Consider the following 13,044-nt stretch of genomic DNA (forward strand, 5'->3'; position numbering starts at 1 on the left):
TCTGAAATGTTGATTAATTTTCTGGTGGAATTAACTTTACCACACTATCTCTGATTATTCCCTAATGTTTATATAATAAAAATAGTGTAAAGTTGGAACTTCATTTTGTCAGTTTGCACCAGTGAAGTTCTTAAGGCTAGCCAAATGACTGCCTTTGAAAAATTTGCTTGTATGTATATTTGATTCTGCTTTTGAAACTCCTAGGCCAGATTGTTTCTTGGTCATATTCGTTTACAGGTGTGTCTGCTGGTCATTTCCTTGGAGGATCAAACACTCTAAAATCAAAGCAAAATTATCTAAAAGGGTATGATTGCCCCTTGAAAATCACAAGACATTGGATTCTGTGCCTCATCCCCCATTACTTAAAAGTTCCTGATGGCTAGAGTAGAATTTCATAATAACAGTATTCTAATTTTATCTAATTTGTTTAATGTTATAAATTTATTAAAAAATTTTCTAGATTATTTATTCATAATGTTGAGGCATAATGATATAGAATTAGATATAGAGCTATCTGGTCTTTAGAATGTATCTTAAAATAGTCACATTTTTCAAGCTTTTGTATAGGGAAAAGCAATAGTAACATCTTTCATTTTTTTCACTCATTTCAGAAATAATGTTCACACACGAACTACATGGCAATCTGTCATCATCAGCAGTAAGAGCATAAGAATTGTCATGCTGGGTCAGACCCATGGTTCATCCAGTTTTCTCTTTCAGAAAGCATCACCATGGGAAGTGTGGGCTGGCTTAGTTGGTCTTCTGTGATGTCAAGCTCAACAGGTTAGGTAGGGATGTCCCGCCAAACATTTTCGTTTCTCTAATTTCTCCATAGCTTCTGAAAACTTTTTGAAGATACTTAAAGAGTTAACAGTGGTTCCCTGGTGTAATGGTATGAAGTGAACAAATATGCTTTCCTTCCTAGGCAAGAATACTGTAGTTTTATAAGCTTCAAGTCATGTCCCCTTTGGGTCTTTCATAACTGAAAGAACTATAATTTTTACTCACACTCATCTCTTTTTAGCTGTTATATCTTTTATAAAAAGCCATGACCAGACTAGACTGTACATAATTTTCCAGATGAGGAGAAATTGTGGTTTTCTGTAAGCATGGAGATATTTTTCTAGTTTGCTTCTAGACTTTTATCTAGTTTGCTGTTAATAGTTGCACTTGAAGTGACTGCACAAAACACTAAGTTAATGCCTGTAGACAAAAATTTGAATTTTTTCATCTTTCTTTTTAGTCAAAATCTATAGTTAGAGCACATTATCCTGAAAGTTATTTATTCATTTTTACCTTACATTTGCCATTCTCTGCCTATAAATAGCCTTTGAAAGATTCTAATACAGATTCTCTCTTCACTACCTAGAAGAATTGGTAGCCATCTACAAATTGGAGATTTTGCTGTAACAGCCTTGCATATAGTTTCTTTAAAAAAAAAAAAAAAAGGGAAAAATTAAGTCAGTATAACTGGTTATCTGAACGCTGCTCCACCCTCCTGAAGTGGTCTACCTGACTCTTCTTAAGCATTCTAGATGCCATTAATTGTTAAGAAATAATAATAATAATTCCTTCATAATATCGTTGCTATATTCAGAAATTTAAAATAATTTTGATATTTAGTCAACTCTAGTTTCCTTTGCTATTTTAACATCCTCCGTTATCCATTTCCACCCTACCAAATTTATTTCTGACAATTCCTCATCAGGTGTCAGCTGTTCCTATTAGCCTCAGCTTCCGAAATCCCTGTGGCATTCTTCATGCTCATTTCTATTTCTGTGTGCTTTAGTTTAGTTACATAATTGTTCTTTATGAGTAGCATAAAGCTAAAGAGGTCTTAAAAACCATCACATTTAATTCCCTCCCATTTATAGATAAGGAAACTAGGCTAGAATGTTGAATTGATTAGTTCATTATCATATTCATTTCTTTGATATGTATTAGTTTTATACCTTAGACTGTTGGAAACCTCTTGAGGTCACATACCACATCTCAATATTTTTTATATCCCCATAACCCAAGAGACAATGTGATCATGTAGTTTGACATTATAGCTATGGTTGATAGTCTTTTTATGGACTATTACTGTAGAATTTGAGTGAAGTCCTGAGCCTTTCCTGTTTTTGTTTTTGTTTTGTTTTGTTTTAATGCATATTCTTATTTATCCTGTTCACAAAATTCTAAAACATTTGACTTACTATTTCTTTTATTCTAGGGAATCTTAAAATATATAATGTATTTAAGTTTTTATTGAGCTTTTACTCTGTGCCATGTACAACTTGGGCACCTGTGGTAGTGCAGTGGTAAATGAAACAGACTAAAATTTTTGCCCTCGGAGAGTTATTCCAGTGCAGATGTTGGCAGACTTTTCTGTATAGAGCTAGAGGGTAAATATTTTAGACTTTGCATGCCTTACGTTCTCTCACAACTACTCAACTCTGCTGTTGTGTTCAGAGCAGTCATAGACACCATGTAAACAAATGAACGTCGGCTGTGTTCCATTTAAATATTACTCACAAAAACAAGTGGCCCACAAGCCATAGATTGCTGACCTTTGTTCTTGTGACTTAATAGTACTTTATATTTTACAAAAGACTTCCTGTACATATCTTATACAATAACCCTATGTGGTAGATAAGTCATGTATGATAACATGCATTTTATAGGTAAAGACACTATATCTCAGAGATTAGATGTTTAACCCAGATCTTCTAATCCCAAACCCAGTGTCACTTACACAACTGCATTCTCTTGCCATATAGTTCAGGAATGATTTCGGGAAGAAATGAGCTCACTTCTAATGATAGAGTGGCAGATAAGCCCAGGAATTCAGTGAGCTTATTATAGCTCAGATCTCACAGAAAGGTGATAGAAGGTATCCAGGAAGGTTTAGGGAAGTGATTTATTATTAGGACCTAATTTGTCTCAGGTGTTGCTGTAGCCATCAGTCTCTAGGAGCTTTAAAATTCCAATCTGTATCTGTTCAGAATTTCTTTGGTACTTTTTTTGATTGACATCATCCCTTTCTCTTCACTTAACAGATTCTCTGGTTTTAGTTGGGCCAATCTGAGCACTTGCCTACAATTTTAAAAGTTTTTAAACTGCCTATAGGTCTCTAAAATTAGCTAGTTTAAAAGCTCTTAGCATTTTTCCTATAAACATGCAACCAAAAGAAGTTTTCCATTTAAATGTTCAGATCCTGGTGTAATAGATGAGGTACTAGAATGAATGTAAGTGAAAATTAGGATATATTTGTTAATAAAGCCTTATAAATTTAACCTCACTTTATTTTAATGTTCAGCTTTTTTTAATACAAGAATTTAATTATTTTTTTACGTGACTTTAAGGGATTACATGGATCGTCTTCTAGATGAAAGTGAAAGTGCTGCTTCTAGTCGAGCACCATCCCCTCCCCCGACTGCTTCAAACAGTAGTAACAGCCAGTCTGAGAAAGAAGATGGCACTATAAGCAATACTAATCAAAATGGTAAGCAACCAAAGGAACATTTGTTTCTTTCAGTAGCTGGAATATTTATTCACTTTTGGTTTCTATTAAAATTCCAAAGCAGAAGTTAAAGCAATAACTGTAAATGTCAGATGAAACACAATATCAACATGCATACATACTAACACACAGAATAACAAATTAATCAGAAATTGACATCACTAAAAAGTACGTTTAATAAAGTATACAATCAACAGTGACCATTTCTTTTAAGAAATATATTATTTTTGAGTAACATCTATTTCTTATCCTGTTGAGATATCTAGATACAAGTATTTTTGATAACTCTTAGACCATAACTCCAGCCATTTCACATCAGAAATACACATATTTTTTAAATACTTTGAGAGCTTATAACATTTTATCAGAAAGGTGCATGGACATAGATGACAAAGGCACTATTTTGAATATTTTTCTCCTTGATAGCATAATAACCTTAAAGGATAAGAAAAGATACAGCAGGTATCAGCATGTACAATAATAGTCTACAGAATCACTTCTATTTTTATCTCCATGAATAAGAGAAGTAAAAGGCATACCAATATGATTGAGGTTCAGGTATTGTTCTTATTTAAAATGTACAGTAGACCAAAGATCAGTGTGTTGATCAGTAAGACCTAGTCAAAGAATTATTTTGACTTCTAATTTAATTTAAATGGTCTTCCTAAATAAGACAGTTGCCAAGCAGGAAGTAATAAGTCCTTCACTCTTTAGTAAGAAACTGGTGAATTAGAGATAAGCTCTGCCCACCTACATTCTGATATAACAGCCTTTGGGGAGGGCCAGTGGAGACCTAACCTCCCGTGACAGAAACTAGGGGAGAATACTGAGAAACAAATGTCCCTTGTTCTGACCTTTGATCTCACACTGGCAGAGCTGTAGTGAATATACAGTACTTTGTTCATTTGGGGACTCCTCTCTATTCCCTCACTTGTTTCCCTTCAAAGAACAAGGCACAAAAATTAGGGCCCAATAACTATTTCCTGGTCCAAAGAGTTTTATTGGCATGATGTCTAATGCCAGCCGCATCAATCCTGAAGTAGAATAAATTAGAACCTGAGGCTCTGACCTTGAGACTAGGGGTAAAACCTTAGGGAGTCAGACAGCTGGTATTACACCTTTCTTTTCCTGTTTGCTTATAATACCAAATACATCATTTACTTTTCTTTTTTAACCATTTGATGAGAACACGCAGTTAGCCTAGGAGAGTTTCATAAGTTACCTATATTCAGTAGCTCAGAAACTATTCACATCAGGCACCTACAGTAAGTTTCTCAGGTTTCTCAAGGAAAGGAAAGAACTTTCCAACCCAGTTTTATTTCTTTTGTAAGGGATTTACATAGTGTCTTGAAATCTTAGTTATTTTTGACCTAATCACAGTGTCACCAACTCTTTGGGTTTACTACAACAAAATCGTTCTTTCGGTGTCATATGATGCATAATCCCCATGTGCATTCATGGTTTGATTATACTCTTAGGAAAAATAGAATATACTCTTTGACCAAAATGTAATATTTGAGGCTCGTCTTTTATATTGAATATTTTAATTAAATTTTAATTGTCTTTAGTGACACATTCTATATTTTTACTTTGTATCCAAAATTTCTACTCTATTTTGCAGTCAACTCAAACATGACTTTTACTGTTACTTGCTTTTATTTAGAATAATTAGGCTCTTTCTTTTCTCACCTATTATGGAGGAATTTGTGTTTACTTTTAGTATTTTCAGGTGTATGCTTTGACAGTGCAAGCATTAATCTTTTAACATTATGACAGATTGTTTAAATCCCTTCAGGTAAATATAGTATATGATCTTTACCCTTAAAGCACAATACTAGCCATAGCTTTACATTAAGAATAAAAAAGTCATGTCATCTTGATTTTATATGGCTGTAGAAAACTCAGGCTTCTAAAGAAAACATGGTTTTAGAAAGTTATAGCCCTTTTACTAAATCTGAATAATTTATGCATATCTTTGTTTAATTCAACATATTTAGACTACTGGATCAAATGCTTATTTGTTGTCACATAATACCAACATGTTTTTAATATATGCCAAAATCTGTCCTTAATTCTTTGTTTATTAACTTATTTAATCTTCACAACAACTCTGTGGGGTAAATTATTGTCCTTATTATACATGTGATGAAACTAAGGTACAGAGAGTATAAATAACTTGCCTAATTAGGTCACACAGCTACTAGGTAAATAGAACCAGAATTCAAACCATACCAGATTTGATACCTCGCTTCCTTGATGAAAAGCTATTTTACAATAGCTATAATAGTTTACAAATTTTACTTTTTAATATTGTCAGTTTTATTTATGTTTCTTCCACCTTAGGGATGTCATCTAATGGACCAGGTGAAATATTAAACAAAGAAGAAGTAAAAGTTGAAGGGTTGCATGTTAATGGACCAGCAGGTGGAAATAAGAAACCACTTCATGCAGATATGGATAGTAATGGTTATGAAACAGATAACCTTACCACTGACCCAAAACTTGCCCATGTGACAACAAGAAACGAAAATGATTTTGATGAAAAAAGCGAGAGACCTGCCAAAAGGCGAAGGGTAAACAGCAATGGAAAAGAAAGTCCAGGTTCTTCTGAATTTTTCCAAGAAGCAATCTCACATGGGAAATTTGAAGAACTTGAAAACACAGATGACTGAATTTTAGACTTGTTTTACTTTGTTTGGAGTAAATTCTGGTGTGACTAAAATTTTCAGGGTTGATGGGTTACCTTAAAAAGTTGATTTCCTTGAAGCAATTGGTTAAAATTTGAAAATTTGAATTGAGTCCTAACTTTAGTTAAGATTTCATAATTCTGCCTTTTGTAGACCTTTTACTTTAAAACTATATATAAAGACCCTTTTAAGGATTTAACAAATGGTTTAGTAAATTTGAACTAAAGATATTTGTACCTTATCGTGTCATGTGTTAATCCTAAAATTTCACTACAAGGTACTTTTTGCTTAGTTTGATGGCGGAGAAGAAAAAAAGTTCAAATTTCTGCTTGCCATTATTAAGGAAACCCTTATGAATCCTGAAAGTTATGCTAGCATGATTTTTTTATATATAGAAGTTTAAAAATAAACCAGGTCAGGTTTGTATATGTAAAATTGTTGACATCAATGATGTCTTTCCATATTCTTATCTGGGCTTAAGAAATACATTCTGTATTTTTCCAGATTCTTTGTAGCCTTTGAAAGATTTTTACAGTACATATGTCTTGACTGAGCTTTCCTTTCTTAATACAAAAGCTTGTATAATTTTCTTAACTTGTACAGTTGGTAAACTTTTATGAGAGGAATTGATATTCTGAGTCTGTCAGCTTTCATTTTATTTTGCTAAGGTTTTTCTAATGAATTTTTAAGTGTTTGTGTAGTAACTAAGTCACGTTTCTTATCCAGGTGGTAAAAGCATTCATAAAGGATTGTGAAAATTTGTTTTTTCAAATTTCTACTTAAGGACAGATAGTTTGAAAATTCTGAAATTAAGCATGATACTTAGATTGCATAGTTTGTTTTGCATTTGCTATAATTTTCAAAATTATTTTTGAAGCAAAACAAAAGTTTAATGTTGGCTTAAGTGTTCAAATGTATCATGCTGACCAGAATCCTATTCGGTTATTTTTATATTCATTATGAAATTTCCCATTTTTGCATTAAATAAACTGGAAGAAAGGTCAAGTGATATTTAGATAATTGGCACAACAAGGAGTTGGCAGGCAGAAATGATTTTATGAAGAAAAAGTTATGACATTAGAAAAGGTTTTAGACTTTTCCAGTTACAGTCTAGTTTTCCAGATTTGATAGTGTATTTCCAAAATGAAAATAACATATGCAATAACCTTTGCTCTCTGTAATTACAAATTAAGATCATCCATTGACATAGCCTTGCAAGAGTGCCATTTTATTTTTAGTGCAAAATTCTTGTCAAAAAGGTAGTTTTATACAGCTGATAGACCAACCTATATCCAAACTTTTGTAAAAGATTATTAACTATTCTTGTTTTTATCACACAGGCATATCCCAAATGCTTCGACCATTTCATTTTCAGCCATCATCAGTTCAAGAGCCGATGCCTTTTTAAAATAAATCTTCTGTGGTCTTGCTTTTAATGGCTCAGCTGTCTAATGTAATTAAGTAGAGGTTTGCACTGAGATATTATGGTTTAGGCCTTACTCCCATGAAGTATTACTGTTGATATGTGTTCAGACTGCTTCCCTCCACCAATGTGAACAACTTTTCCCCCCAAACAGTGTTAAAAGCCACTTTACAACACTTGACTTCATAAAATGTATACTCACTATTGTTAAATACATATCCAAGTAAATCAGTTTTGGGTGGAAGTGTTGAGAAGCATGAATTTTTTTGTTGTTTTTGTTTGTTTTGTTTCACCTAGAACATTAATTTATCCAGAATGGCAGCTTTAACAGATGGTCACAATCCATTTTCTGAGTCAGATTTTATTAAACGAATCCAAAGTATCCTAGCTTTTTGTCAAAGATGGTCTATAGAAATGTTTCAAATGAATAGTGATGCTGTACTTTTTAAGTTGTTGCAATATTAGAGACACCATTTTCACTTTTTATAAAAGACGCATTTTGTTTGCAGGTTTATGAAGTTCTTGCAAACTAATATCACAGAAACATTTTTAGTAAATTCTCAGGCATGTTTGCAAACAACACATGAATACATGTTAGGAAATCTTTTCTTAATCTTATCTTTTTAAAGTATGCCTAATGAAAAACATTCCACTATTATAATACATAACGCTCAGCTTTTTATAAAGAAATATTTAATTGTATTTTGTGTTTATACAGGTATTTCACACAGTACTTTGCTCTTCATAATGCAGCCATTATAACTTGATAAGTCATTGCACTACTTTACAATTTTTAGTAATATCATGAATTTAATTTGCTTAATGTGTAGAACATTTCATTACTCTTGAACTTTTGACAAATTGCATTGGGAAAAGAAGCTTTTGTTTAATACTTACTTAGCCTCCCCGACGCCCAGCAAAGCACTATCATTTTCATTTGCAATGGTATTCTGTCTTATGTGTTTTAAAATAGAGTTCAGAATCTGCAACTCAGTTCAACACAAATCTGTTGAGCTTTAAAATGTATTTGAAATATTTAAATAGGCATTTAAAATTATGAATTAGATGTTTTTAAATTTATGCATAGTAATTTTGCACTGTAAAATAATTCCCTTCTCCCATTCCCTGTCTGCCATTCTGAATATGCTTATTAAAGTATTTTTTTAAACATACTTGCCTACATGATGCTGTGAATGATTTTAATTAGATTGATTCACCAGGATTTAATTATAGGCTTTAACTGTGTATGATGCACATTGTTTACAGTGCAGAATAAATACAATCTCTGTTCCTAGACCTATTGTACAAAGTAGTGTTTCAGTGGCTTTTGGTCCCTTCTACCTTATATTGGGTGACGTATTTTTGTCTTTTTTTTCTTTCTCCAGAGAGATCTTTTGGTCTGTGGACCTCTATTCTCCTGTTTCTCTTCCTCTGAACTATATAATTAAACATATTTGTTCCTTTCATATCACATAATATTTTACAAAAAACTTCTCATAATATTTGTTTTGCTCTTAATGGAAAATTAAGAATGGGCATTTATATAAGTGTGTTCGTGAATTTCCATAAGCAAGATATGTGTTAGTGACCTAGGGCATGTAACTAGCTCTATATCACTATTAAGTACCAAATCAGAAAAGGTTTTCTCAATTATAATCCATACTCCTGAAAAATACCAGGGTGGAAAGTCAATATAATCAAGTTTATCCTTTGCAAAATCTTAAAAGGATCATCCCTCCAAGTCATGGGCTGATTTTGTGTATTTAAATGTTTGGCTTAGCCTCTTAATCTATACTAATTTTCTGTAACCTCATTCATTATGTTCCTTTGTTGTTCTGGCATTTTTTGACTTCTGTATGTACATGGAGATTTTCCTTACCTGAACATGATTTTTTTATCTTGGCTCCTGTGACTTATTTAGGATGTATATTATACTTAAAATGTCATTTTGCTTGCTCTGAATTTGAACACAATTCTAAAGGCTACCTGTTCTGTGAAGAATATTGAAGAATTGCCATATAAACTGGAGCTTAACTAAATCTCTTTTGTCCAAATTGATGATGCTAAAGGCTTTTTCACATTTAAATGTCAGTGGTGACACGTTTTTGTCAGGTTTTCAAATGTAGGCCTAAACATTATCCAGCAAATATTTGGGCCTATACTTGTGCCAGCTATTGTGCTTGGCTTATGGCTTCAGAGATATGGCATGTTCTCTTCTAGGAGAAGGCATTAGCAGGTAAGTGCTATGGTAGAAATGTATTCTGAGTACAGAGAGGGCAAAAGGAAAGGAAAAATAGGCACGATCTCAGGAAAATTGAGAGTTTACTAGATGGTTCACTATATAATTCTAGCTAAATAAGATTTTCCTCCCACTTAATATTTCTGTTAGAAATTAAGCCAACGTGGAAATAAATGTACAATTCCCCTAAAGCCTTTTTTCTTCCTAACATTTACTGCAGGGCTGATTATAACAGCTGTGCATTATTCAGGACACACCTCTTTCTTTTGTCATTCACTGTCTGTTGCGGGGTGGAGAGGTCTCCTGATTTCCTAAAGTTTGAGAGGTGAGACCTAATGCAAATTTTTATCTGGTTATTAAACATTCATTTTTTGCTATTCTCGCTAGCATGAATGGTTGAATGTAGAGTCAGCTAAATGTGTACACCAAGTAGAGCTTGTTAGTAGAGTTAGTTCAGGTATTTCTAAAATTGCTTTCACTCTTTCTGAAAGAAAATGGACTTTGGATTAATATGAGAAATACACACTTGAACTTTTTAATTTAAAAGAAAAAAAAAAAAGGTGACCTGGACTCTTAATTAGGAGTGTTGTTTTTCTTTTACCCCAGAACTGATTAGAGATAACTAGAGAATGGCATCAGATTAACCTGAGCCAATTTAAATCCTTGACCAGAAAAATCTAGATTTAGGGAAAGAGCTTGCTCCAAAGGGGTTTTTCAATATCATAGTCTATCCTTGCCACCAGTTGTGCTTTAGCTGACTGAACAGAGAAACCTTACTAGGAGATGATTATGGTGCCGGTCATTCTGAGAATGAGTACTCCAATTACAGGTGGTGGTAGTGACCTATGGCATGTAACTAGCTCTATATCACTATTAAATACCAAATCAGAAAAGATTTTCCCAGTTATAATCCATACTCCTGAAATTGATTTGGATGGTTGGTATTTCCAAGCTTTCAAACAACCTGAAATTACGAGCTTCCTTAACTGCTTTTCCATGTGGCCTCTTTAATACATTGCTCTCTGTTTGCTTCCAGTGTTTAGTAAGCATTCGCATTTTAAAAACATAGTTGGGCTGTCTACAAATTTCAAAAGTGGCTACTGCTAGTACTGAGCCAAAAAATAAAACAGCTCACTTAGGATTGTGGCAGATAAGAGCTGTATCAGATACCTTTAAATGAAAAGAGCAAAATAACACCAATTTTGTTAAAGGGATATATTTCATGTATAGTTATGGTTAGGAAAAATAAGGCCATATGCCAAAAATAATTTTCTAAGTGGTGGAATTGTGGTCAGCCTTCCTTATTAAAAATTCTATGTAACACCACAGGTGCCATTTTGATTTTTTTTTTTTTTATCACAGTTTGGGAAATTAAGTATAGTTAGTTGATGAACAATGTTATACTGGTTTCAGGTGTATGACAATGATTTGACATTTATATGCTTTACAATGTGATCACCACACTTAGTAATCACCTGTGACTGCAAACTTACCACAAAATTATTTTATTTTTTATTTAGTTTCAAATATACGGTACATTGGTTAGACATCTATATAGTTCATAAAACGATCCCAGTTGTTCCCTCCATCCTCTGACCCTGCACCTAGCCAACATATTGATGCTAACTGCATTCCCTATGCCGTGCTCCCCATCCCCGTGACCATCAGCTACTAATTCGTACTTTAGCCCTTCACTGAATTCTCCCAGCCCCCCAAATCACCCTCCCCTCTGTCCAACACCAAATTGTCCACTATATTTGTGAGTCTGTTTTTGATTAGTTCTTTTTATTCCTTAGATTCTGCATATAAGTGAAATCATACAGTATTTATCTTTCTCTCTGACTTAAATACCTTCTAGATCCATCAAAGCAGTATCTTTTTCCATCCCCTTTTCATACGTAGGGGTCTTGTTTTCTTATCCTTTCATCCACTCTATCTTTTGGTTGGAGCACTTAATTCTTTTCCATTTGAGGTACTTATTGATAGGAATGTAGTTGTTACCATTCTTTATTCCTGTTTTTGATACATGTTTTTTTCTTCTTAAAGAAGTCCTTCCAACATTTCTTGTAATTCCGGCTTGGTGGTGATAAATTCCTTTAGCTTATTTTTGTCTGGGAAGCTCTTTATCTGTCCTTCAACTCTAAATGATAGCTTTGCTGGATAAATTATTCTTGGTTGCAGATCCTGGGTCTTCATCCTGTCGAATATTTTTTGCCAAGCCCTTCTGTCCTGCATAGTTTCTTTTGAGAAATCAGCTGCCAGTCTTATGGGTGTTCCCTTATATGTAATTATGTGTTTTTCTCTTGCTGTTTTTCTTTGTATTTAACCTTTGGCATTTTAATTATGATGTCTTGGTGCGGACCTCTTTGGATCCCTGATTTTTGGAATTCTCTAAGCTTCCTGGGGTTTTATGTCCATTTCCTTCACCAGGATAGGGAAGTGTTCCATCGTTATTTCTCAAACAGCTGTTCAACATTTGATTTTCTTCAGTTACACCAAACAGACGAATATTTGGAGCCTTAATAGTATCCCATATCCTCCTTAAATTGATTTTATAGTCTTGGCATCTTTCTTGCCATTCTCACTGAGTGTCCCGATTGGCTTTCCTGTCCTCTAGATAGGACATTTGATCCTCTTCTTTATTCACTTTTTTAATTCCTTTATTCCATTTAATATACTTCTCAGCTCAGATAATGTGTTTTTCATTTCAGATTGGTTCCCTTTTATAATTTCCATTTCCATTTTTACGTTTATCTCTTTGTTGAAGTACCACAAAATTATTGACTATATTCCCTTTCACCTTTTCACTCTGTTTCAGAATCTGGTTTTGCTTTGTTTTGTGTTTTTAGATGTCATACAGTATATGACATCTCAACCATACAGTATATGACTCTGACTTATTTCACTTAGCATAATACCCTGTATGTCCATCCATGTTTTCACAAATGGCAACATTTTGTTCTTTTTTGATTGTTGCATAATATTCCAGGGTGTGTGTGTGTGTGTGTGTGTGTGTGTGTACATATACCACATCTTTATCCAGTCATCTATTCACACCAAGGTTGCTTGCATATCTTGGGTATTGTAAATAATGGTGCAATGAAGTTAGGGATGCATGTAATTTTTCAAATTATTATTTTCATTTTCTTCAGATATATATCCATGAGCGGAATTGCTGGGTCGTATTATA

General features: G+C 33.4%; 1 protein-coding gene across 8 annotated transcripts in view; it reads left to right on the forward strand.

The window, feature by feature from the left end:
* MIER1 (MIER1 transcriptional regulator) overlaps positions 1–8,909 on the forward strand; it is a 57,131-nt gene extending 48,222 nt beyond the window's left edge. For 5 of the 8 annotated variants that reach the window (XM_011369593.2, XM_011369594.2, XM_023536211.1 and 2 more), the window contains 2 exons: positions 3,348–3,487; positions 5,849–6,177. In XM_011369593.2, the coding sequence (XP_011367895.1) occupies positions 3,348–3,487; positions 5,849–6,177 (469 nt within the window). Of the gene's footprint in view, positions 1–3,347; positions 3,488–5,848 lie in introns of all 8 variants that reach the window. The other 3 variants (XM_023536212.1, XM_011369599.2, XM_011369591.2) reach the window with 2 other exon arrangements.
* Positions 8,910–13,044: the final 4,135 nt, after the last annotated feature.

Source organism: Pteropus vampyrus, unplaced genomic scaffold, assembly GCF_000151845.1.
Source record: "Pteropus vampyrus isolate Shadow unplaced genomic scaffold, Pvam_2.0 Scaffold151, whole genome shotgun sequence".
Classification (NCBI taxonomy): domain Eukaryota; kingdom Metazoa; phylum Chordata; class Mammalia; order Chiroptera; family Pteropodidae; genus Pteropus; species Pteropus vampyrus.